General features: G+C 39.0%; 1 protein-coding gene and 1 long non-coding RNA gene across 11 annotated transcripts in view; one reads left to right on the top strand and one right to left on the bottom strand.

Moving 5' to 3' along the window:
• On the bottom strand, window positions 1-23,141 carry LOC145478535 (attractin-like protein 1). Its single transcript, XM_081456592.1, has 26 exons — window positions 22,951-23,141; window positions 20,132-20,224; window positions 18,187-18,306; window positions 17,722-17,862; window positions 17,248-17,438; window positions 16,164-16,226; window positions 15,868-15,973; window positions 15,252-15,351; window positions 14,179-14,404; window positions 13,407-13,727; window positions 12,846-12,930; window positions 12,658-12,722; window positions 12,185-12,262; window positions 11,569-11,763; window positions 10,882-11,070; window positions 10,231-10,302; window positions 9,121-9,186; window positions 8,050-8,143; window positions 7,525-7,574; window positions 6,852-6,934; window positions 6,379-6,463; window positions 5,302-5,465; window positions 3,047-3,108; window positions 2,460-2,538; window positions 2,279-2,356; window positions 1-1,514 (listed from the first exon to the last, which is right to left on the bottom strand). The coding sequence occupies exons 1-26, from the start codon at window positions 23,118-23,120 to the stop codon at window positions 1,287-1,289; spliced, it is 3,204 nt and encodes a 1,067-aa protein (XP_081312718.1). The 5' UTR covers window positions 23,121-23,141; the 3' UTR covers window positions 1-1,286.
• Window positions 23,142-23,710: 569 nt separating this feature from the next.
• LOC145478548 (uncharacterized) overlaps window positions 23,711-27,273 on the top strand; it is a 30,610-nt gene continuing 27,047 nt past the window's right edge. For 8 of the 10 annotated variants that reach the window (XR_014048282.1, XR_014048281.1, XR_014048279.1 and 5 more), the window contains exon 1: window positions 23,711-23,794. This is a non-coding gene — a long non-coding RNA (uncharacterized LOC145478548). The remainder of the gene's footprint in view (window positions 23,795-27,273) is intronic. The other 2 variants (XR_014048287.1, XR_014048284.1) reach the window with 2 other exon arrangements.

Below are 27,273 nucleotides of genomic sequence, written 5' to 3' on the forward strand. Positions count from 1 at the left end.
TTTGTTTCTCGTTTTATTTCCATATTTCTGTACAAAACTTTACAATATCGTGTCTATTCCATAAATTTTTCGTCGAAACATTAACTTATTTTAATTCTTTTAAAAACAAAGCTATTAACACGTACAAACTTATAAATAAAAGGATATTCCTTATTTTTATCGCAGAAATGTGTTACAACAGGAAGCCATACGGCAGTCTTTTAGCCCGTGTATCACCATTTCCTGATAAAATCTGAAATATAACTACAGTAACCTTTAATTATGGGATCGCACCCACTTATTTTTTTGTAGTTTACACACTTTTCTTCTATTTTCAAACCCTGATAAAAGTTAAATTCGACTGCAGTCCTACACCACATGTTAATGTTTCTCAATGATTTTGATAATTTTTTAAGGCATTGAAGCTTATAACTACAGCAAAGCGCTTGATGTAATAAAAGACGAGCTTAATTTTTTTACTTGAGAAAATTATAATTTCAATAAAAATATACAATGAAATTTTAACGATTCAATTCTAAAATTATTTATCTGTTTGAGGCTTTGTGAACAATCTTGACAAGCAGTTCTCACGACAGGTTCTTGAGAAACTTTGGATAGCAGTACCAGCACAAAATTGAGCAAGATTTACGTCTTTCTAACTTCAGTCCAGTTATGTTCCCAGAGCCCACTCACACTCACTCTCCCTCCCCCTCCTCTTTTTTTTTTGACAGAGATTGGAGTGAACGGCATAAGGATGGGAGCTAGGTTTGAAACGTCGTGCCCGTACTTCGAGCTTAAGTTCCCTATTAACTGCAGCCAGGAAGAACAAGAGCCGCTTTCAGCAAATCTTTGTGCACATCTGAGGGGCTCCCGATCTTATTAAATCACAAAGAGAAAGAGAACCCCAGCCTCAACCCAGCGAGTGGTCACGTGAGCTTCTTCCAAACACGCCACGCGACATTAAACTTAGCAATATCTCTGCCGCACACCGCGGGTCAAAGAACTTTCGAGGAAATTCCCGACAAAAAAGGTACCCTTACCACGACCGAACTGGAAGAACATTCCCATCAGGTGATATCTAGCTGGTACAGAATTGCTCGTTAGCACTTCCTTCCGCGTTAGCGGAAAAAAAGGTTCTTGGTTAAAATTCGAATTCAGCCACGTTACAGCAGTAGCGATTTATATTACCTAACCACATTCAAGCAATTTACACGGTCACTGACGTTTTTGATATTTTCTTGGACTCAGTGATACGCTAATGGCCTGCAGCGGTACCAGGTCTCTAACACAGAGACAAAAGTGGCCGACTAAACGCAAGTCGACGCACAGCGCTTAGTAGTTCTTATGCGCGTAGCTTTCCCCACGGGAGTACTAACTGGGTGGTCCCCGTGGGTCGCTAACACGCTCGCAAAACAGACACCACTTTGGCCAACGGGAGCAAAGCCATCCTCGGTACCAGGCAGTCGCATTAAAACTGTAAGAACAGATGCCTTGCCGTTTGCACAGGTTTCCACAGCAACTGATCCAGGGTTGGGCTTAATTCCAAGACAAAACAAAACAAACAAATAAATAAATAAATAAGCGGTAATGGGGCCCTGGGCTCTACACTGGGTGCGAAGAGAGACTCCGAGAACGAGCCAGCATCGATGTTTAATAGGGATTCAGCTAACGTGTTTACTTCCTTGTTGCCACCCGATTCAGACCACGTGACGATTCATTTGGGAGGTTACGATTGTGCAATTAGTCACACCCAACTCATTGCATGGGAGTAAGTATGTGCAAACAGAACATTTGTAACCTTCCAAATGAATCATCACATCATCTGAATTGGGTGGCAACTAGGGTGCAAACACATTAGCCGAATCCGTGTACTGCCCAGAGATGTAATACTAAAGCGGAACAATTTGCATTCTATCATTTGTAGGAGACAGGAACGATTAGTGCCGCTATTCTAATAGAAATTGCTATTGTCCTGTTACAAACAAGTTCTTCGGAGAACTAAAAAAGTTGTTCAGGAGGACATTCTTTGGACTGCAAATAGTCCTATTACCTCTTTTTAACGCTCAAACAGGCCGTCACGTTCGATGATGACTTTCACAGCTTCGAGTGTTGTCCCCTTCTCAGATTAAGAGCCAACCCAAGTCTAGTCTCCTCCGCAGCCGTTTCTTTGGGGGGAGCGTTGCGTGACATCCCAAAAAACGGCTGCGGAGGAGACTAACCCAAGTCCAGCACAACCACTAAATGAGCTTAATCGCAGTCTAGAATTTTTTATACCCGCTGTACCTTAAGATATACCAACCTTGTTATTAGAATGGACGAAAATGGAAATTTTGGAAAATGGACGGCTGGCCATCTTCTGTCTTTCCTCGCGTCGTTGCTACCAGAAGGAAAAAGAGACAATTAGTGGCTGATTTAAGACGCACCTCTTTACTAACAATCGATCATTCTAGATGACGTTAACAGAAGAAAATGTTTCTAACCCGATTCAAGATGAAGGTGATGTAGCGATTTCTCACTTTCCAGACGATACCGGCAATGACAAGCAGCGATAGAAAACAACTAAAACAAGGAAGGAAGACAAAATTTAGTTATTACAACGAAATGGAGAACAAATTCCGCTGGAGAGGTGGATTCAACAGGAAGACCCAGCAAAAAAACAGTGATTAAACAGTTTCTCAGCAGATTTAATCCCAGTAGCCATTGCATTTAACCGTCACGTGGTATGGTGGGATTACTTTTTTCCTTTGCGATAATCATTTCTAAAATTCTTCTTACTCGCCGCTAAGAGATTTCGATCAATCGATCGACTTGAAAGTAAGCTTTCTATCCAGCGTGACTTCGTTTGGACAGAGCTGTTTTCATTTGTGTGCTGATTGGTTAAGTACCTGACACGATGTTTATTTAAGCCAATCACAGAGCTTACTAAAAAGACAAAATAACAATAATCCCGGAATTGTTGAAGTCACAACAGAACGACAAGCAACAAGCACTCTTGTGCCGGAATGTCACTAGATAGATGATGGGGATTTGCTTACAGCCAGGTCAACATAAACACGACCTAGCCTACCCGAAAAACGTGAGGAAGAATTCCAGAAGATCAATGGTTTCCTGCTGTTGTGTAATGGTTACCTACAAAGAGAAAAACACAGTTACATAAATAACATTAGCTTCTTAGTATGAGAACGTCAAGTGCTTAGTTACATTGGCATTCTCAAACTCTGAATTGCATGGTTGCCACAGACATCACTTTTCAAAATTTCCTGAATTTTCCCTGATAAAGACGCAATTTTCCTGAAGAAATAAATACAAAATGTCAGATCTAGTAGCGGCTTCTGGCCTCAACTTACAGCCCTCCTTTACACTCGTTCATCAAGATTCGTCATTAAGTAAAGATATCGTTGAGATCACAGTGACTCCAAATGTTTCTTCCAGCCTTCGATGGTATTAAATCAGCTGTGTTAAATTATTTCAATTTCCCCTGCCTTTTTTTCAAATTGTCAATTTTCCCTGACTAAAAATACAATTCCCTGTCTTTTCCCTGGCCTTGAAGAATTTTTCCCCTTGCCATTTCCCGACCTGTGGAAACCCTGATTGTCTTTACTGAAACCACAAATTTCTTGCAATAGTTGTCCCGAGAATATACACACTGGGAATATCGACCCGAGGTCCTGACAGGACGGACCGAGCCCAGCGACATTCGTTCAACATAGGCACGCAAGGCGTGCAAGAGTTATTTTTTTGTGTGAAGTGTCGGAGATAGGAGCATTCATGGTACAGTAATGATTTGGTTAATTTGACATTTTTTTCTTTGGTTGCGATGTTACATCGGTCATGGTAAGATAGCTAAATAGTAAGCCATAAAATGTTTGACTGAACAAACTACAGTAATCTGACATGTCTCCAGATTAATGTAGATACCATCTTATTTTCTAACAGGCAATTTGATTCGTTCTTTGATACAACCCGGTGTGACAAGCGCACATGCATAACTCCCTCACTCACCGATCACATAGCCCTTCCAACCCCCAAGAGGAATTTTTGCTCAAAAATACTCAAGTTAATTTAGGGACTTTGTCGCATTTTATACGAGACGTAAGTTTACCTTTTCACACAACACAACACAACACAACTTCACCGAAAATAGAAAGAAAGAGAAAAAAACCTCTGACACGTTGAAAGTCTGATTTAATTAAATCGCACTTTAACTTGGTGCCGCACAGTCTTCAAAGAACATTTGAACAGTTTTCATACTTTTTACCTTAAAAAATATCGGACTGAAATGAATATCATCAAATAAAACTATTAGACTGCTACTGCAGAGACGTAAAAACCGTCCAGAAATGAAAGGTTTTTTGTTTAATATCCTGGAAACAATAGCCGATAACTTGTCAGCTCTAATCGAATTTACTTCCATATAAAAAACAAAAGTATTAAGCTACCATTTGTTACTAAAGATAGCAAACATCTCGTGGGAAAGAGTGGTGACGATTCGTCCGCTCTAATTGAATTTACTCCCTTGTGAAAAACAAGAGTGTCACATTACACTTTGTAACTAAAAAACAAAAATATCTTGTTATATTTGCATGCAACAAGAACAAAACAATCGTTACCCGCACTTACTATTGTAAACGTTAGAACTGTTTCAAATCTAAAGTCTCGTCCCCTCTAAAACATGTCCTAAGAACTAGAAGCGACGATTCGTGACCTCTAATTGAATTTACTCCTTGTGAAAAACAAAAGTAACAAGTTACCTTTAACTAAAAATAAAAATATCTCGTTGCATTTGCATACTACGAACTCACGAACTGTTTCAAACCTCAAGGCTCATCTCGTTCATTTAACTAAAATCCTCAGCCTAACCCACAGAAAATGTCGAAGTAAACCCAATATATGAATACTTCCTCCTCTTTTATAGAAGAATGAATACGGCCGTTCTGAACTTTATCGGGATCAGATCTTCTCACATACCATTTACCTTTACAACAAGAAATTTGATTGGCTGTTTATAGTAGATCCAATCTGATTGGTGTGACATACATACATCTCTCACTCACTCACTCACTCACTCACTCACCCATTGACCCGTAACATACTCAACGCGCCGACTAAGAGGTATTTTTTTGTAAAAAACTCAATAAAAGACCGAGGGCCGATATTCTCCCAATCCGGTCCCGAGCAAGCTTGGTGATTAAGAGATTCATTACATGACTGAAAATGTGTTGCAAAAATGTCACGATTATTCTCGTCACGTTTTTGTTTGACAAAGTATCGATACTGTGACAAGAAATAAGCTTTGAGCATTCATTTGGAAGCTGCACTTACTTGGAGAATGGCGTTCTTTCCACCAGAATCAATGTCATAGACATAAACTCGCAGACCAAAGCGGTCTTCGTGATCGAACTCGTACTCGTGAAAAGGAAACACGGTTTGGAATGGAACCACGTCACGGGTGACCACTAGTTCCTCTCCTTCTTCTGGTGTTTCTTCTGAAAAACAAGGCAACACGAGAGCTGCATTACAAAAGTTCAGTTGCTACGAAAATGGGATAAAGAAAAAAATCTGACGAACCCATGACCTTCCTTAAAATGCTCTACGCACTGAGCTGTGGGGAGACTGGTAGAGAACCTGGGTACACGACAGTGTGACTACATGTACATTTCCATTTATTTTATATAACACTCTCTTGCACTTCTAAGAGACAACCATCTTGAGATTAAAGATAAAATGGCCAACTATTCAAGAGTAACTTGGCTACTCCAAACGCCTCTATTTCACCTTTGCAGAGAGCTATTTTTTAACGATCGTTCCTCCACGCCCACGCCGCTGTGACACCACAATCAACCAATTATCCGACAGGTAGTCTGTTCCAAGACTGTGCGTTCAGTTGCTCGTTCGGTTGCACAGCAACGTCGAGAAAAAAAACACAGAGGAGAAGTGCGGCGCGGTGTTCTCTCGATTCTCGCATCCAGCCTGTTTCTCTCTCCTGCTTTTTTTTCCTCGACGCTTTCCTCGCTGCTCACAACCAACGGAACGCTTAGAGCAGGCTACCCGACAGGACACAGCAGAAACACCACACACAAAATAATCTAATCTGGCCAATCACAACAGACTCACAACAAACTCACAAAAGACTAACAGACGCACTCAAAGCAATGAACCAAAAACACGCCACCACGCCACCGCTCCTAAGCGCGGGAAAACGCGCTTACCAAGACATGATTGGTTCCAGTTTTTGTTTTTCATTGGTTGGGGAAAAAACAATAACAACAACATGTTTTCCCTGGTTAGTTTGAAAGTACTTTCAAAAGGATTTTCCACAAACGAGGAGCTCATTAAATGCAGAACAAGGGGCTCTATTCATACTTGAGAACCTACATTTGTCTTGCTATATTTTCTTACCATAGAAAGAAGATACGTTGACCCACGCGTTGGATCCCAGGCTATCTTTAGTCCATTGAAGAACCATCTGAACACTGCGTTTCTCCTATAAATAGAAAGGGACACTCAACTGTCTCAAGCTTGATTTTTACTAGAGACGCGAGCGTAAGGGCTAACACAAAAGTTAATACACTTGGAAAAACAAGCACAGCAGAACCGAAATAATTCGATTTAGCCCCCTCTTTTTAATAAGGGCACGTTTTCTAATAAGCAGTTTTTGTGAGTGTCGTTTTCCTTATGAAATCCAGCGTCCCTATTGTGAAATTGACATTTAATTTTTAGACACTGACACAGAATAGACTGACTATGGACTGAATTACGTAGTCTGGAAAAAAGTGCTCCGTCCTTGAAAGCTCCCTTCCTTGAGCTACCAAAAGAAAATTAGCGCCAGGGCGATAAACTGAATCATTTTAATAAGGTATGCAGGAACTAACCATTTCGGGAAAATACTGAAAACTAAAACTCTTGAATCCAGTTACGTTGAATTCCTTTGTTACCAAAAAAGACTGGAATAAATCTAGAGAAAAAATAAAAACCTTTCGTTAATATATTTTTTTGTGTGCTAGGTTCTTTGCCGAATGACGGTTCCTTATGACCGTCAAAAACCAAATTCAAGGTTATTACATCTGACTAATCACAAGGGAAGCAAATAAGAAAATTAACCAATCAGGATTGGAAGCAACAATATCCAGCCGGCGCCAAGCGCGTCGAGAAAACGCGCGCAAGGCAAGTCGTGACTGTTTTTGGTTTTGCTTCTGACTGGACGAAGAAACACGCACATTGGTTATGATTGGCTAGGAAACGTAACACGAGTTTTTCAACAACTAGACCATATTCGTATTCTCGGTTATGGCCTGGAACTAGCTTGCAATGGAGTCTCATGCGGGCCATAAAGAGAGAAATTAAAAATAGATAAATGTCATTGTATTTGAAAAGGCACCCCGCATTAGGTTCAGTTGCAAGCTAGTTCCAGGCCAAAACTGAGAATACGAATATGGTCTATTAAAGAGCTCAACAATCAAAACCAAGGTAAACATAGAATTACTTCCGACAGAAAAACCAAAGCTACACTAAAAGACAAAAAGGCCAACAACATTGTTAACTCACAGTAGCAAGAGCCGCCATTAGATGCAGTACCAGAGTAGTCATCGTCACACCTGTGGAGTAAGCAAGGAAACTAGTTGGAAAGGATAGTAATCCCGGGTGTTCACCATTTGTCAGTATAACCCCGTTTGGATGACCGTTCGGTAATGGTAAGGGTTTTTTTCAAAATCAGGAAACCAACCGAACGAGATAGCGCTTACCATTAGAGATTCGATTTCCAGTTATTGTTTTCGACTGATGAAAGACTGGAAAAAAGAAAACTTAGCAAATGGGGTGTAAATTTCTGCCGTTCCGTTCCGAAGAGGAAAAGAGGACTACCTCTGGAGGTAGTCTACAATTTCCGAACGGATTTCCAGGAAAATTACTGTTTCAATTGACTCTCAACCGAGGTTTCTGGATTTTTAGGCTAAATGCTAAGCAACCCCTGATACAGTGAAATTCTAGTTAGAAGAATCAGTTGAAGGCTCCAACTAGCCAGCCCATAAGTTTACACCAGTGAATACACAGTATATCTTTGCGGAAACTTACTTGCTACAGTTGCGACCCACGACCCCCATGGTAAGACACTGGCAAATGCCTGTGTCAGCAGCACAGACTTTAGCATGGCTAGTGCACTTGCAAGCTGAAATGAACGACAAACTGACAAGTCATCATCATTATAATGTCGCCTTCTCAAACAAAGGAAATCATGACCGTGACGGTGTTTTCATATCTGAACTTAATTTCATTTCTCCGTTTTCTCCTCTGGTTAAGTTTCGAATGAGAAGATATATTAAATACTGAAGACAGTGTTTGACCACATTTCCAAACATCTTGAAGTTCGTCAGAAATACTCCTTTACGCGTAGTATTTTCAATTCTCTCCTCGGTGTTTGGAAATGTGGTCAAAAATGGTCTTTCGTGATTGATATATCACTTCGCAGCCGTTATTTTAGTCGTTACACAAGCACCTCTTGGCATAGAGTGACTACCCAGAAAACAGCTGCAAAGGAGGTGTTTTACAGAAATAATTACCGTAAATCTTCGAATTAGCGCCCGGGGCGCTTATTTCAAATTTAGGAGAAGACGGGGGGCGCTTATTCGAGGTGGGGGGGGGGGGGGTGGGGCGCTTATTTAATTTTCCCCAAATCGTGGTCTGACATGATCATTTTTTAAATACATCATCTGCTGTTTATTGACATGAAAAGCTGATCCTAAAGTTTAAATCGCGGCACCGTTAGTACTTAACGTGTTCACAAACTGAAACAATGTACAAATCTAATACTACATGAGGAAAACTATACATCCTTTGTTGTCTCATTACTCGTCCACGAAATCGGGGGGAGGGGAGGGGGCGCTTATTTGAGGGGGGGCGCTTATTTTCAATTTCGGCCGATAGGAGGGGCGCTAATTCGAGGATTTACGGTATGAGAACTAAAGTGGCTTGAAAGTAGCTTCATATATATGGCAAACTGGCCGGACCTAACAAAACAACTAGGCAGAGGAAGACATGCCCAACAGTCCCCCATCACCAAACTATCCAAAAAAACGACACGCTGGTTGAGCCCCGATAAACCACTCATAGAAAGGCACCACAAGTTAAAAAAGTTTATTATCAAACCTTCACATCTGCCTCCATTTCTGGGGTCTCCATAATATCCTTTAGCACAAAGTTCACAATGGTCTCCTGTGACAACACGAAAATACATAGTTACTTACTGTTAGACTATTTTTACAGCCACAATTAGGAAGTTACTGCTTGAGAAGTAGTTCTGGGAGTTGCAAACAAATGTAATGCCGCTTTGCCAACAAACACTTCCCATTCTCCATCGAATTTTGCTTTCTGCTGATTATGACTTAACATTCGGAATCCTATATTTGCTTTTAGAACACATGGACCTCACAAGGACTCTGACCAATCGCACTCAACAGACTCCTTCTGTAGCCAATCAGGAGCAAACCCCAGAGCAACCATGACTTCCCTTACGCGCGTTTTTCTGCGCTTTGTGCAGGTGAAGCAGGTTTCTTTCTTTACACGGTGCGTTATTTGTGTTTCAGTGATGCGATTGGCTTCGTGTGATAACTGCGTTTTTGTCTTGACGGAAATCGTACTAATTTATCATGTGGCGAAATGTTAAACTCGAAACAATTGCCGTTACTCTCATCAGTGCGGGGCGGTCTGTGGGGTTCTGCAGGGAGGCCCCTAAATTTACAGCTCACCTGTTGAGGTCAGGCCTGCCATGTCGCTCGTGTTGCCGAACGTTTCACGTTGCTTTCAAAGGCTTTGCTCCCAGCCCACCCCTCCCCTAAGTAAGTATAGGGTAAGTATTTTATTTCCACTGATGTATTTCAGTGTGACAGTGCCTGGTAGTTGCCGCTCACAGGGTCGTCATAGTTACCCTGCATGCTCAGCTCGTAGGACCTGGCTCCACCAACCTTTCAGGTACCACCCACACTCATCTAGTGTTGATGGGTTTAATGAAATAAATCAAAAACTTTATTTTCTAACAGCAGGATTTGCTTTTTTTTTTCAGTATCACCTACATGTAGCCTGATAAAGATAATTACTGGGTGATCGCGTGAACTTAGCCCAAGGGTTATCAGTGACCACTAGCTTGCAGATAATCTTGATGTGGGGGCGGGGGAGAGATAAACACGGTAAGTAATAGAACGTTTTACTAACTTGCAACGTACATAGGTTGACTTCCTGTGAAAGCCATTCTACTCTTACCATCAGTGTTGTCCTTGCATTCTCCACATCTGTTTTCCTCTGTGCATCTACTATGTCCATTACATTGGCAAGCTGAAAAACCAGGATTAAGCAAAAGTGTTGCTACATACACACTTCAGTCTTCAAGGATGACCACTGCGTGACTACAGTCAATTCCAAGACAAACAATTATGTGACTGCTATGGCCGGTAATTGCATGACAAATGAAGTCACAAAAAGGCAACCTACTGCATGACTACTGAAGCCTCCGATTCAAATGACTAAGTGCCTCTTGTAGCCCTCAAGTGGGCAAGCGACTGCCAGGCTCTAGGTAAAAGGTAAAGTCTACGTACAAGCCAAAATATGGCCCATCAGGCTGGTGCTTATCTCCAGTGTCAGTAGGATGAAGTGACTGGGAGAATTTCTACACCCCCCTCTCCCCTGGATGGGATGCTACTCCATCGCAGGGTTACCCGCAGGATTAAATTCACTGTTACTCATTTATACACCTAGGAGGACAGAGACACTGTAAGAGTAAAGTGTCTTGCTTAAGAACCCAACACAATGTCCCCAGCCAGGGACTGAATATGGAGCACTCCATGTGGAGTTAAGCACACCAAACATGACGCCATTGCACCTCCCAATGAGAGGCTATGGTCAATAAATAATTACCTGGACACCCTATGAAATTCCAGTTTGGCTTTGAACAGCTGTCAATAGAATTCCCACTCTCTAGGAATGGCCCATCTTTACCACCTTGCATGCACTTTCCCAAGCCAGTGCCAGACCCGTCATCACACCAGCCACACCCAGGAAGCATGTGACAGTCCCGACATGACTTCATTTCTGAGCAATGTAGACCTAAAAATTAAAGGGAGTTGTGTTATTAGTTTGTTTTGAATGCACGGTGCATGTTTGTTGCTTAGGTAAACCTTCTGTTCCAAGCTCTCTGAATGTATATAGACTGGGTATATAGACTGGAGAGCAACAAAAGCAAATTTGACCAGGTAGGGTTTTCACCTGTCTGTCCATCTGTCCATCCATCCATCTGTCTGTCTGTCCATCTGTCTGTCTGTTTTGCCTTCATAGTCTTTGCAAAACAATTTTTTCTCACAACCTCAAAGCTGAACAACCTGCATTTTCTTTCATTGGGTTTGCACTGAAACAAGGCGTGAATTTCATTTTTGGCAATTTGGATTTTGCTTCTATCAATACAAGTTGAAATTTGTCAGTAAACGCAACAAAATTCCAGCCCCCTTAAATTCTTTATGCAGCCACTCCCTTACGCAACATGTAGTAATAAAGTAGAGATGCTTGCTAGATACATGTACTTAAAAACTTTGATGCAAGACCACTGACCAGAACATGTTCCAGTTCCACGTTCCAGCAGCTGCATACACTGAAGGTATGGAAAAGTGACATCAAAAGTGGCCTTTGACACACACTGGCTGTGAGATTCACACCAAACACAACTGTCATCTGCATCTAAACAATCTCTACAGGTCTGTCGTAGATGGCAAAGGTCCACTTTAGGGTTGTGTGATGAGCAAATGTCTAAACGTAAGTAAGAACCATACCATATTGAATTACAACAAATTAATATTGATGTAATGACATTCTGGCTTAAAATTAGCCAATTATTGCTAGGTGCCTGTATGCACTTTAAAAAGTTCTGCCATGTAGTTGGTGTCGCCCCTCCCCCATCTGTTTTTGGGTGAAAAAAAAAGCCATGTTCTGCACATGTGCATGAAAGTTATCCATGACTCTCCCTCCCCCACTGAGGTTTAACCCCTACAAAGAGTGGGGAGGGGAGAGTTCAGGGACTGGACTAAACTTCTTCCATGTTGCCTCTAGTAACATATTTTGCCTTGCATTCTGAATTGTTTAGATTGTCTACTGTAATAACTGTTGTAAAATCAAAATTAAAGACTTAAAGGCTATGACAATAAATACATCTGTTACTGTAAATACATACCATTTGGTGCTGTAGGAGGAATTCGGGTAGGGGCTGGCTTAAAGCAGTTGAGTGAGGAGCTTGGTGTCAGGCAGTCTCCTGAAAAAAAAAAATCCAAAATGATGTACAGTACGCTGGCTTGACTGGTCTTTTACCTGATCATACAGCAATGCAATGTCTGCTGGAGGTGATTGGTTTAAATTTTGCTGCTGTGAGGAGGCCCAAAAAGTCATGCACTTTCTCAATGCCAGAGGCTACACAGACTTTTTTCTTCTCAAGCTCTTTGTCATGTCACACCCAGCAGACTAAATTGGGGGATATTCTTATTCTTTAAAGGGACACCTTTGGAACATATCTGCTCAAGAGGGGCCTGTGGAAGGTTAGGTCTAGTGTTTGTCTGTGGCTGGGACCACAATGAAAATCCACTTACAAGAGGTGTCTGCCGATGAGGGATGTCTGTTTGACTGCATCAGAAACAAACAAAATAGACTCACCAAGGGTATACTGAAGAAATGTTTTAAGCATTTGTCCTTGAAATCCACCAAAGGCATGCATGATGCTGCAAGAACAAATTATTTTTACTATTTACATTTTTGTCTTATGAACTTTCTAAAATAGCCAGTTACAGTAGGTTTCACTTATCTTAAAGCGTCACAATGAATATGTTTCAGGCATGCTTTACCTGTCAACAGCTACAGCGGAGTGTCCATAACGTGATGCTGTCTTTGGTACAAATGAATCAGTTGGAATCTTCCAATTGTTGCTCTCTAAAGATAAAAACATTGCCTGGTCAGGTATTTACAAGTAGTATAAGTGAGGACTTTTAAACTATTACCTTGCAAAGTGGCAATGTTGTTCCTAGTGTTTCTCTTCTTCCTACCTGCTCTAAATGTAGGTAATGCCTGCTATAAGGGGGGAGAAACATTGCAGACACTGACAACAAGGTTGACATTAGCACTGGCTTTCTTTCCACATAGTACATTACTGTAAGAGATAGAATACGCTAATAGACCTTTTTCACTTAGGCGGTTTGTTGTTCCATTACAGACCATGTGATATTCTCTTGAAAATTGTTCCTTTATCCATCTAAAAATTATTTATTCACATGCACACGACTATTTGAAAATTTGAAAGGAAGAATTCTCAAGAGAATCATCACATGGTCTGAAATGGGGCAACAAACCGCCCAGTCGAAAAAGGTCTATTCTAGAGTTATCAAGGATGCAATCAGTGACACACTTACCAATATCAAATACCATCATCTGACTTGGTACCAAAGCACTGTCTCCTCTGCCACCTAAAACAATCATTGTGCTACCAACAAGAACTGCAGAATGAAGATACCTTGGAACACCACTGGAATGCAGAGAGCTGTAGTACCATTCTTTCCTGTCTCTCTGATAATAAAAAGTTTCATCAGATGTTTTGAAGCAAGTACTGTTGAGCATTCTGTATCCACCATGGATGTAGATACGTCCTGTATCTTGGTGAAGCACACTGCTATGTCCATACATTGGTTTTATGTGACTTGGTGTAGTCTCATCTGTTCTCCACAACTTGTCCTCTGTAAAAAGGATTACAAAAATAATATTAATTAACATTATCCAACCAAAGACAATAGGTACTGATAGATATATATGTATACACTCAAGAAATAGAATCTTACTTGTAGACTCAACAGGTTTTATTATTTTGGAAAACATTATTCATTATGCCAGTCTCTGACAAGGCTCTGATTATTTTAACCAATCAAAAAGCAGTGGAAGATGTAATCTGAAAACTGTCCTACCAGCATGGTACATTGAGAATCTATAAGGTTGCTTTCCATTGTCAATGAGGAAAAAATTGCAATGGCTTATGACAATGACCTCTCCAAGCTGGCATTTCACCCTCAACTGCTCAAGTAGGGTTATTCATTAATGTGTTTTTTAAAATGTTTTCAATGATCACTCTTAGTTTAAAAAAAGAAAAGTTGTCTACCAGTAATTCACCTTGTACACGAACATTGCACTTACCTAGTCCAAAAACCTGGATTAAGTTTGTAACTCCCCTATCAGGACTATATCCAAATAAAACAATCATGTCATTTCCAACAACAGTAGCCGTGTGTCCTGTGACACCCACTGGTTTGTCAACAGGATTTTTCAAAAGAGTCCACTGTCTCAATGTTATGTTGAATGTCCATGTCTCATTGAAAACAACTCCTTTCTTGCAAGTGCCTCCAAAAAGGATCAAACAATTCTGAAACAAATGGTATACGTTAAAGTTAACTGCCAGAAACATTTTGAACTGTTACGAGTTAACAACAGAATTCCTATACACTTTCTCATGGCTCTTTCCTGCCCTCTATGTATAATGGTAGTTTAATAAATTTATGCAATTACACAATTACACATTTATTTATGAATTATAAATGTGATGAAAGGAAAACAAAAAGTAATATACATTTATGTGTAGTTATTGCATAGCTAAAGATCACCACAACATTATATTAATATATAAACATGTAACTACATAAAAAGACTGATGGAATATCCTCGCCATCAGTAACAAAACATTATCAGCTGAGCTGACACATCCCGTTGACACCCACAAAGAACTCAAGGAAGGGGTGGCAAATGGTCCTTTAAAGACCCATGGTCTCGCAAAATTTTTGCCGAATTTCATGGGTCTTGCAGTCTCGTTTTTTAGCGGTTATGTGTGTCTCGCAGTCTCGATTTTTCTCACAAAGCTGTTTCGCAGTCTCAAATTTTTTCAAGGCTAAGAAAGTCGATAAGTACCGATTTGTTTATTTTTTTGTAAAGTTAAATGACATCACAACATCTTAGAACCTGAACGTCTTGAGTTCGCATTTAAAATACTTTAAAGTCTCAGTCTCGCAATTGAAGAAATCAAAATGTCTTGGGCTCGCAAAGAAAAACGCTAATATTGTCGTCTCGCAAAGTCTCGCATTTACCATTCGCCACCCCTCAAGGAAGCAGTCAACACTGCCTTGGCTGCAGAATGTTCACTTATGATAGTCAACAAGAACAATATATACTACACGTGGTAGAAATAAAGATGTATGCGACATAACATTGCTTCTTACATCATATGCCACTAGCGAATGGCCATATCTTGCTGATGGTCCTTGGTGTTTTTCACTAGAGGCTTGAATAACTTCCCACATATTCTCTTTGATGTCATACCTAAAAGAACAACACTAAATTTTAAAAATCCTTATTAAAATTAAGTCTATTCTGTCAGCACCAAACAATAATGTACATTAGTTAAAGGGGCTAGGTCTTGCTATTTCAGGTAATTTTGTTTAATTTTTTTTTAAATAAGAGCTCTAAACGTCAAATTGGCAGAGCAAAAGTCTTTCATATGCAAAATCACGTCCAAATAACAACTGAGAATGATTTCCAACTGTGTAAATGACATGTTGACATAAACTGATATAAATTTGAAAAAAGTTGCGCTGATGTTTTTCAAATTTACCCAAATACAACCATTTTAATCCTCTCCAGTTTTGTCCATCCATGACCCTTCTTGGCTTTCCTGTGTTTTGTTTGAGATCTTCTATAGTTTTGAGCTGTTTTTGTGATATTTTAGTTAATTCTATAACCATTTGATCAGTGCTGAAATTGCCTAAAATTGTGTGACCTAGCCCCTTTAAGCTCTTTATTCGTTACATGTAAGTGAAATGTTCCAGTTGCAAATACCTTGCTAGTGTATCCAGAGGTCCTTTTGACAATGATAATCCACCATACAACCATAAATAATTTCCAATGACTACCATTGCATGAGAAGCAACACCATCTAAAATGTCTTAGAAATAATGAATAATTCAAAGAAATGATCACCAAAGTAATGTAAACTATCTTGTATAATTCGCAGATTATTAAATGTACTGCACAGGCTTTCTAGAAGTGCTTGAACTGATTAGAGTACGCTTAAATCATTTGTTTCACTTCTGGAAAACATGCACATCATCACAGTTTATGTAACAAGCATGTACCTTGGTTATTTGCCACTGGTGAGCTCCAAAAACTCCTTTTATCAGAGATTTGACAAGTTTCACCTGCGACATACAAAAAGATGTTGTATACATGTACAATTTGGAAAGTACCTGAGAACACATCCAACAAGTCAGAATGTAACTTCATAGTGTCTCTGTTTAATAGATACAACTAAACTCAGTCAAGTTAAATTATGTCCAAATGAATGCAAATATCAGTAAGTACCAGTTTTGTGTTTAGAGGTAGTCCCACTACCTGTGCATACATGTACAATAACAATGGAGATGAGCACAATCAAAAGCTAGTTGTCTTTATTAAAGACACAAATTATTGACTGTTGATTACTGGACTATCAGCTAGTAAACAGATCCTTAATCAAGCATTTTGTTCAAGCCTTGGCCTGTGTCATGTTCTCAAAAAGATACTTCAATCCCAGTGTTTCACTCAGCCCAAGAATATAATGAGTGAATTGACACACTGTCATGGCAACCTGACAAAAATATGCTGCTGAAGGTAAACTTCCATGGACTAAGATTCTGTCCACATGGAGTATGGCTAGTAGCTTTGTGCTATGGAAACCATGGAGTACTAGAAGTGATAAGCTACCTGGCTCTTCCAAAGCATTGTGCATACTGTCATTCATACATACATATATAAGTGTACAACTGTAACAATGTCAAAGCAATCCAACTGAGCAAGAAAAGGCACATGTACAAATGGTTAAGTCTGTATTGGGCTGAGTGGTCTGTACCAATGGAGCTCATCCTGGTCTCTGTGGCATGAAGCAACTTGCAGTATTTCTTTATATTCCCCCCTCCCTGGATGAAATGCTAACAGTTACTAGTCCAACGCAGGGTCCCCCAGAATTAAATCTAACAGTGTCTAAGGCTTACTGGATATGCTCCCGGGTAGAGAAAGGCACCTTGAGAATGTCTTGCCTATTAGAACACAACTCAATAACGACCCCAGTTACAGCTGTAGGGCTTAAACATGGACTACAGTACTTGATTCAGAGCCCAGCACAATAACCATCAGCCCAGGCCACCACATCTCCCACATGTGAAAGGAAGAAATAACACAAACCTGTGTACCCATTGGTACAGTTACACTTCCTTGTCTTGGCATCACAAGAGTTGTTATCACACTCAACACTACAGGTTGGTATGCTGCAGTTACTGGATGTCCACCCAGCATCACACTGACATACCATCTGACCTGATTGCTCAGTACAAAAACCATGGCTACCACATTCAATGGAACACTGTTTCTCAAAACTAAAAATTAAAAAACAATCATGATCATGATAAGGAAACATTTTCAAAACTTTTTCCTATTAACAAGTTACTGTGAACAAATTATTTCTTCTTTCACTTAACATACATGTAGGAGATTTTCATAAGTTGATGTAACTTCTACAACAATCAATGTAACTACCATGTACTGCTAAATTAGTTTCCGGAGAAATGAAATTTGATCTAGGGAAAATGTGAACATTTTTCAAACACCAAGATACAATCTTCAAAGAATATGAGTTGGTTATATTTATTTATTACATACCTGTATGTAATGTTAAACCAGCATTCTCTGCCGTTTGACTTCTCTTCTTGTCCTACGAGAACAATGAAGGCTGAGCCAGAATTTGCTCTCAGTCGAAGAAGTGGTTCAGCCTTTGCTCTAGTTCCAACTGTAAGGATGTCACTAAAGTTTATAACAATATGTTTGTCAACAATTTTTAGAAAATACTTTTACTTTCTTAATTTTACCACCACAGTCAAATAAACTGTGTATTTTGTAGCCTTGATATTGCGCGGATGTACTTACAGTTCTGGCGCCAATTTAAGAGCTTTTGTTAAAAAAATGCTCCCAGACAATCTTTTGTCCCCCCCCCCCCCTCCCCACCCTCTCTATACCCCTACTGTATTTTTTTGTGCTCTCGAACAACTAGTGAATGCCTGGAACAGGCTAATTCAAAGCAAACTTGTGCATCTATTGCAAATTCTACCCACAACAAAAAACTCCTACCTGACAATAGCAAGAAGTGGTGAACGGACAGAATTTCCATCATAAATAATCAACCTTCTTTTACCACAAGTACCAGAAAATGCATTTATATTGAGTATGACTGATCGGTTATTTCTGGGTCTGAAAAAGTTGAAAATAAAGGTAACTATTAAAACAATAAAAATGACATACATGTGAATATACATTGATTAAATTTTACAGTATCATGTTCAATACAAGACAAAAGCTAAAGGAGAGTCCAAGAAGACTTGCTTGACTGCACTTGTTCCTGAAATATTCAATACGCATGAGGCCAAAGAGTTTTTGCTACCCCCCTCGCTTAATTCCCACTGCCTCTCCCATACGTGAGTAACAAGGATCCATACCACATCTCATCCCCCTTTTAACAACTCTGGATCTACCACTGCTCTAAATATACAATTAAGATGTAATAATAATATTATTGTGTGTGTTATAGGGAGTGTACTATTATTTTATTCTGGGCAAAAACTAGGTAAAGGTACTTTGGGATTGGGGGAGCAAAATAGCTCATTGGCAGGGGTGAGGGGTAGGTAATGCTTTTGAAGTGAACAAGCAATCATGGCAGTCACAGTGAGCAAGAGAAGAAAACCTCTGGATCCAGAAGGCTTGAATTTCACTTCCATGCTGACACCAACTGTTAAACATTTCTAAATTAATAGTAATTTAAGTGTCAAACAATAGTAATCAGCATATCACATATACACATTTATCACACATAATTTTGTTGGATGTGGTAGTACCACAGGAAATTATTTCAATAACACTTAAAAGAGCCTTTCTCAATATGTCAATGGTCGTTTGATCTCTGTCGATTGATCTCTGTCTACTTCAAATTATCAGGAGGATCCTGTTTAAAAAGTGGTTTGGCTGCATTAGGTCAAATGGACTGCTGTAGGTGACTGTCAAGCCACAACTTACACACAGTCTTCAAAACTCCTTTCAGTAGATTTAAGAGTTACATGTAAACAGAACAAAATAGTAGAAACCTGTTAGAGAATCCTTTAGCCAAACAAAACATGAAAGAGACTACATGTACAATGTATTATCAGACACTGTGACTAGAAACAGTGCACCTCTGCCAGCAACACTTGTCAAAACACTGGTAACAGAATAAATGCAAAAAACCTGTCCAATAGAATGAAAATCCTTATTTGGAATATTTCTGACATACCCTTTCAGATGAAATCAGGAGAAGAAAGAATAAAAAATTCTTGGGGAGCAGGTAGGTCTGCAGTGGCAAATGCTTACAAGGTGCATGTACAGTATAGTAAATTCATTTGCCACATCCACTCAGCGATAATATTGTTAATCAAATGACTCTGGTGACACACTGAGAACAAGGATTTCTTCAGGGGATCTCAGTAAATTTCAAATTTCTGGAAAGCACCGTCAAAGAACTTCAGCTGCAACTTTCTCTAAAATGCTTTCAGGAACTGAATTTATGTACTATCTCCTCCACAGTGGCTTCTGCTGTTAGAGAAACTCTGTGGACAAGGAGATTCAGATCTGCACTTGAGTAAAAAGTAAAACAAATGTAACTTATCCATGGTAGAGAGTGGAAAATTCATCTCATGTCATGATGTGACAAATAGGAAAACCACTCTTTTGGTGCTGTAATCAGAGTCCAAGGATCAGATCTTGACCCTAATTCCAGCATGGAAGTCAAAATTGTGCGTTCTGGAACAAGAGGTACTCACTCTCCCCTCGCAACTCATTGTCGTGGCTTTCTGGCTTGCATTTAACTGAGAAACTGGAAAGAGGAAACCTCAGTCTAGAACTGGGGCAGGGGTAAGGAAAAATGAGGACAGAAAAAATAATCGTGGTAAAATGGTAGTTTCAGTGATTTCTTTTTCTTAATCACTTAATTAATTTCCTCACTCACCCAGAAACCTATTGGTATAAATCGGATTAATTTTTTACTTACGCATCTGTTTCAATAAGCCAAGCACACTTGGATGGTAAAGAATAATTCTCTTTTCCTTCTATTATTACAGGTTCACTATCCGATTCCCTACGCCTGGAGAAAAATCAAACAATATCAGCATTTCATTTTTGTAAAGCCTACTATGTTTTTTTCTTCTCATTGGAAATGAAAAAAAGTTACAATAAAGTTGGATGACATAAACTCAAAAAGTGGAATGTCCCAAACAATCAAATTCAAATGTAACAAACTACACTTTACAACTCCTTTGTTGCACTGTCCATAGGGCATAACACACAATTTTTTTATTGAACAAAATGACTTAGTTTCTTAAAGTGAGTTGTTTTATAAATTCAGTGATACTTTCTGCTGGCACAGCCCTCAGTGGCATCACGGTGATGGTCATCAACCCACTTAATGTGTACTGGATATTTGGGGGGAAGGGAGAGCCTGGCGACTGGGGTAAGATGGATCGATTTTGAGATGTTAGTCTGGTCATAAAGGTCGATAAACCAACAACTTTTGGCCCAAAAACATCTATGTTGTTACCTTTTCCTGTATTAAAAGAAAAGCGAAAGAAAACCTGCAGGGCTCCCCGCCCCCCCCTCCTTTTTTCACTTTCTCTCTTTTCGTTTGTTCGTTTTTCCTTCTTTTTTCATTATTATGTAAGTGTGTATGTTTGATCAGCAGTGTTGTCAGTAATTTTAGTGTTTTTCCGTTGGTAGTAACTAAAAAGTAAAGAAGCAGTCTAGCATAATTAAGTGTGTTGTAGAAAACTAAAATGTAGCTTGCATGTAACTTATATGTTTATGCAATTTATCTATAATAAAAAGAGCATTGTAAGTAAGCCAACCATAATTTAATTAGTGCGATGGTATTATAATACATGTGTATGTACTGCAACTAGTACATGTATAAATAGTGTAAGTATAAGTAGTATAAGTAGCAAGTATAGTGTAAGTGTAAATGTAAGTATAATATTAGTACTGTGAGTAGTGTAAGTGCTTGTCTTATAAATAAAATTGCATAAAAAAAAAAAGAAAAAAAAAACAGTGTGGGGCATTCCGAGCCAAAAGCAAAATGGTTCAATTTAATGGAGTTTACTTCATAGTCTCACTTGTGTCCGCGGTTGACAGATGGGTGAAAAAATTTTTAAGAGTTAAGAAAGACTAAAGCATACATGAAGTGGAAGGTTGGCCACTAGGTGAAGTTAGGCCTTGTACTGAGGATTCTAGTTCTCTCTTCTAATTACTGTAGTCAGAAAATGACTAAGAAAAATATGGCGTGAATGTTTCAACAGAAGAGGTAGGAGAAAGCTTCAGGTGATTTATGAAAAAGTTTCCTCAATGTTTTAAAATAATAATAATAATAATAATAATAATAATAATAATAATAATAATACATAATATTTTAAGAGGAGGCCTCCAATCACCATAAGGTGGTTTTCAGGAGGGTCCTCTGAGAAAATAACTGTTAAACCTTTAAAATACATTAAAATCTAAAATACAATAAAAAGGACAAAAACTTATGTGGTAAGCTAACTAAGACTAAATTTAAACTAAAACGCGAATTAAAATACTACTAACTAAGGTTGAAATGGTTCGATAAAAACTGTTTCAGTTTGTATTTAAAAATAGTTTTCGGCATCAGTAAAAAGTAAGGCAACATGTTGATATCTTCACATCTGTAGTGACTAGAATACACTGATTCCTGGGATGCAAAATTCCAAGTGTACATTAAAGAGGGTAACTCTAACCTAAATGTCTAGTGGACGTTAAGCAGCCGGAACAAGTGAACAAGTGAATACCTAAACGACCCCTTATACACTACTAACTAGCAGAATGAAAATCAATAGCATGTTTCAGACCCCTGGAGTTAGTGATGATGATGCCTTTTATTACTCCGTCTAGGAGCATAGGCCACAGATAAAGCGCCTCCACCCTCCTCTGTCTCTGGCCATCTGTTCAATCTGATTCCAGGTGTAGCCTTTTAACTGGATGGTCCTTTCTGTGTCTCTTTTCCAGGTGTTTCGTGGTCTTCCTCTCCGTCTACTTCCCTGGGGGTTCCAGCCCAGTGCTTGTCGGGCTACGCAGCCCTGGAGTTAGTACAGAGCTCTAATATATGACTACAGCTAACCATAAATGGCTTCCATCTGTGTTATTGTTTCTGAAGGGCTACAAATTTTCCGATGTTGATGCAGAAAAATGTACATGTAGTTCCCTGAGTTGCATTAAAACAAAATACCCAATGCCAAGCCAGAGTGAAAAAGAAACCCATTTAAGACCAAAATGGTCAAAATGTCTATACCTTTCTCAAACCAAAACTACTCAAACACCATACCCTTTGGGACTACACATACATATAGCCCATATATATAAGGGAGTACCCCCCCCCCCCCACCAAATCTCCCGGTGTCAAAAGAAGTGGAATTATTATACACATACATTATAAAGTTAATAGACATTAAACTTACATAAGCTTGTGTGTGGGAGAGATAAACTTAATTTTTTGTATTTTGCTGATCAAAAGATTACAATCAAAGAATTATTTCAAATCAATCTTTAAATGGATCTCGAAACACACAAAATTTTTCCACAGATTTCGCGCAACGATCAATAGCAATTCACTGAAATCTGTAAACACAGACAATATACACAATATTCCATCATTGCGGTTCGTCACAAAAGCTATTCCATCGATAGGAAACAACGGAATACGAAAAGTAAGTAAATTGCTCATGTTATTCTTTAAACAATTTCGACTTTTAACTCAACTGCGAAACGTATGATGAATTACAAGCTATTAAAGCAAAAACAGCTGACCTTTCACGGCAAAACTGACACAGGTCGTCCCACCAGTTCTCGTTGCAAAGGCAGAAAAATCCACTATTGCAAATACCATCGATGCAGTGAAAATTCCGTGTACATTTGCTTGATTCACAAAGAATATAGCCAGTCAGTATGATTAGAGAACAAAGCCACCAAGCCCTCATTCTTTTTCACATTCATCAAGCCATCGTGGATCATTGTGCCGAACTGTTGTGGCTGGGCTGTCGACTCTGTCAACGAAGCCCCGGGGGGAATGGACACAAAAAGACCATTTTGCTATTTCCTTTCGAGGTACCTAACAAAAGAGAGCTATTCATTTTGGGGCGAAAAGCGCGCGAAAGTGAGACAAAACAAATGGAAATGTTTGGGCTCCAGCAACTGTATCCCCAATCATTTGTAACAGTTTTACAACTATCACCTTAGGAGATGTTAGCAAGCCTTATTGAGGTATTTAAAGGTTAAAGAAGATCGATCCCCTGGGAAACAATGAAAAAGATTAAAGCAAACAAAAAACGAAATTGTTATTTAATGTTTTTTTCTATTTTCATCATTTTTAACAAGATGATCACTAAAACAAAAAAAGTGTCTTCAAGATTTACTTTCACCAGCGTGCAGATGCTTTTGGCCGGCTCTTTTGCATTTTGACCCTTTTGTCCAAGACCTCAACATGAAATCCATGTTAGCTGCAATGAACTGTCCTCCTGTTTGTCGCGCGCGCCGTCTCTGGATTCCAAGTGTTGGCATCCCAGAAAGACGTAGGTAAAATGGGAGAGCTCAAGCTAATAGTATTCCTTGCCCGAAGATATCAAGTTTGGAAAGCAGTAACACAGAAGAATAGGTTGGTATATTGCGGTTCATCATTCAGCAATAGCTAGCAATTCAACAAACAGCACATCTTTGCCATGATCATATTCCGCGCCATCTCCCTTTTCTAAAAGTAAGTCTCGGGGCCACTTGCAGGTCGATTACGTGCCCTTCAATGGCTTCCTTCTCATTAATCCCTTTAGATTATAAAATTTTTGTAGAAAAGAGGAGTTCACACTCGAAGGGGTATTATTCATCAGGGCAAATTTCAAAGAAGCAAAAAGCCGTAAAACAAATGTTTATCTTTATATTTCCGTTCTGATTTCACATTTGGAGATAAAACATATACTATAGACGAGGAAACCCCTTTTCTAGGTTTACGAGTGTTTTTGAGCCGATCGAACGATCGTTGTGGACGTACGAATATTTTAACGGTTAAAACCGAATGATTTGATCATGCCCCTTAGACCGCGAACTCCTCTATTATTACTGACTTTTTCGCACAAAAAAAGTCCTTAAAAGACTTTTTTGACTTAGAAATTTGTTGTTGGAGGGGGGACATGGGGGGCTTCTGAACACCGCAACACCGCAAAAAAAATTAACGAACACCGCATCACCGCAAGAAAAGTCAACGAAACACCATCACCGCAACACGTAGTTTTAGCGCCATGATTCGTTCATCTACACTTCAAGTAAAATAATAATTTAATACCTCAACAATTTTCCACAAAATAAACACATCACAACGCTTTTCATTACGCATATGTCGATACTGCTGATGCCTGAAAATCAGTTTTCCTACTCTTGTGAAGAAACCTTTCGCGAAGCTAGGAAGCGGACGAAGAAAAAAGAGAGGAGCGTAGGGAGATGGCCTTTACTCCAGATTCCTCTCTTCTTTTACTTCGCTCACATTTCTTGGTGTATAAACCCACTGACTGAAGCCCTATCTTGACTGAAAGTATTGCTTTCCGGAGCTAGCTGCGTTCGTGTTTGATATCAATAATCAAAGGTCAAGAAAGTCGCAGGACCTTGGAGGGGGTAGGGACTGGTATCAGAATGACCTTTAGGTGAAGCCGACTAGCAAAAGGAAAAAAATAGTAAACGTGTGCAAGTTATAAAGCTTCCTTAACTTAGCTTAGAAAGCCTTCTTTCTTCCCTGCCGATGCGACATCTGAATATATTTTGTGGCCGCTAGTTTTCACCACCTTTTCCTTTTTTGGTAGAAAAAAACTGCGCAGTCAATAATACATTATATTCGACCTTGGCGTTTCCAGAATTTCCAGGATTGTTTCTGTCCTCGCTCCTCCACATGTCTACCGAGCACTGAGCTCCGAGTGGCAGAGGTCGAGTTACTTGTCAAGTTACGCATAAATGAAAACAGCTTCGGATTGGCAGCCGAAGCATAGTAAAGATTGACTACAGACAGTGATGGTCTGTATTTTGTGACAAATTATTAACCTCAATGGTACATGTTTGTCATAAATTAGCATGGATTAACGAAGTTTACATGCTAAATTTACGTCAAATTTAGGTTTGAAAAAGGTAAATCAATAACCCCAGCACTGCAAACAATTTCATTTCGCTGAACACCGCAGCATGAAAAACACAAATATCGCACACCATAGGGTTTGAGATCACCGCCACACCGCAAGTTGAGATTTTATTCACCGTATCACCGCATTAAAAAAACATCAATACCGCAACACCGCAAATCCCCATCTCCCCCTGTTGTTGATGTAATTAACTAGTAATTGAACCTGGTTTTGTAGAATTAAGCAAGTAATCGTATCTATAAGAGAATTCTCGAACCCGGTTGGCTCTCCACACTCACCTATTTGTCACGTAACTGGCGCGCCATCACGTAGGTGTCCAATTACAGGTATCCAATTTAAACTTTTTTGTAAATATTGAATACCTGAAATACAATAATTAGTAATTAGTAATTGGACCTCGTGTCATACTATTCAGTGAGTAATCATGCTGGTAATTTCAAACTGGTCCCACACTGTGTACTCATCTGATTTTGAAATTACTCAGACAACTTACTGATTACTCCCTGAATTGTAGTCCACTGAGTCCGATTACTATTACAAATAGCAAAAGAATAACCTGATATGTTGTGATACAGTTTTAGTTTAACTTTGATTTAAATTGCTCAAACCAGTTTTTTTTTATTTCTCTTTCGTCTGATTGTGATGAAGAGTATGAGAAAATGAAACTAGCAAATGAAACTGGTTTGGAAATTTTTTTTAAAATCACCAAAGATAGATTTGAACCACAGCAGATATGTTATAGAAAAATATGATCTAATAACACATGAAATGTACGTAGCATCATCGCGGCCAGTTTATTTGGCATGTCAGGCGAATATATGAGCATAATGGAGCTTGCATCAGGAAACTTGCACTAGAAAATTTGTTGAAATGGCTCCTTGACAGTAACAGATCTCTTTACCAGTATACAATTAACCACCTTGATTTTGTGAAGTGAAAGTGATTGTTCTGAGACAGTCACTTATGATAAGTTAAACCATTGACCAGTAATTTGGCAGAATAAGAAATTGTTTGCTCTCAGGAAATATCTGTACCCACCTCAAGGAATTTCACTAGAAATTGTTGCAGGGAGCATTTTTTGAAAGCTGAGATTTTCAAAAGAAATTATGAAGCTACATGTAAACTGGAATATTTTCTAGAGGGGTTGGGGTTCACACCAAAAGACCTTCCATGGGCTGTGTTTGGATCCTTCCTGGAACAAAGCAATTAAATTTGTAACTCATGAGAGAGGTGTACCATTTGATAAAAGTGATGGGAAAGTCTCTAGAACGAACAGGTATGGTAATTTTACAGCAATCCAGAGACAAATAACAGACTACATTTTGCAATTCTGCCAACATCCTACTTTATTTTTTATAGTTATTAAAACTAATCTAGATAAATAGATACAATGTGTACAAACTTTAAATAAAAAAAAGATAATTGCACATCAAGGTATACATGTCACCTTGAAATCCTATAAATACCATTTATACCATGCAGCTTTTCCTTACTGCACACTCTCGCAAGTTTGTTTGTTTTTTTTGTTTTGTTTCATGTAAAACATCACATAATGTAAACATTTCTCAAAACAACGACTTCGTTCTTTCTCGTATCACTTGATGAAACAACTTCGCAGCTTTAAAAATCAATGTTCAAAGCTGTTGGAAAAAGAATTTGAAAGGTTTCAAAGATAAGGTATGTGGTTCGTAACGAATAACATTGATTTGCATTTGATCGAGCGAGCCTTACAATGTTGATAAACATTAGGGTGCTGAGACTGCACAGTACAGACTGTAAATCATCTTTAACACTACTAGCTATGTGACATAGATTCAAAAAAGACAATGAAAAAGAGAGAAACTACATGTATTAGGTTATTACCATCACTTTGGAAACTTTCATTGGGATCTGCCTTCCCCCCTTCCCCCTCCAAATAAAAAAAATTCATGAAGCTTTAGTTGAACTTCTTGTTAAAAAA

This window comes from Orbicella franksi, chromosome 2 (genome assembly GCF_964199315.1).
Source record: "Orbicella franksi chromosome 2, jaOrbFran1.1, whole genome shotgun sequence".
Lineage (NCBI taxonomy): Eukaryota > Metazoa > Cnidaria > Anthozoa > Scleractinia > Merulinidae > Orbicella > Orbicella franksi.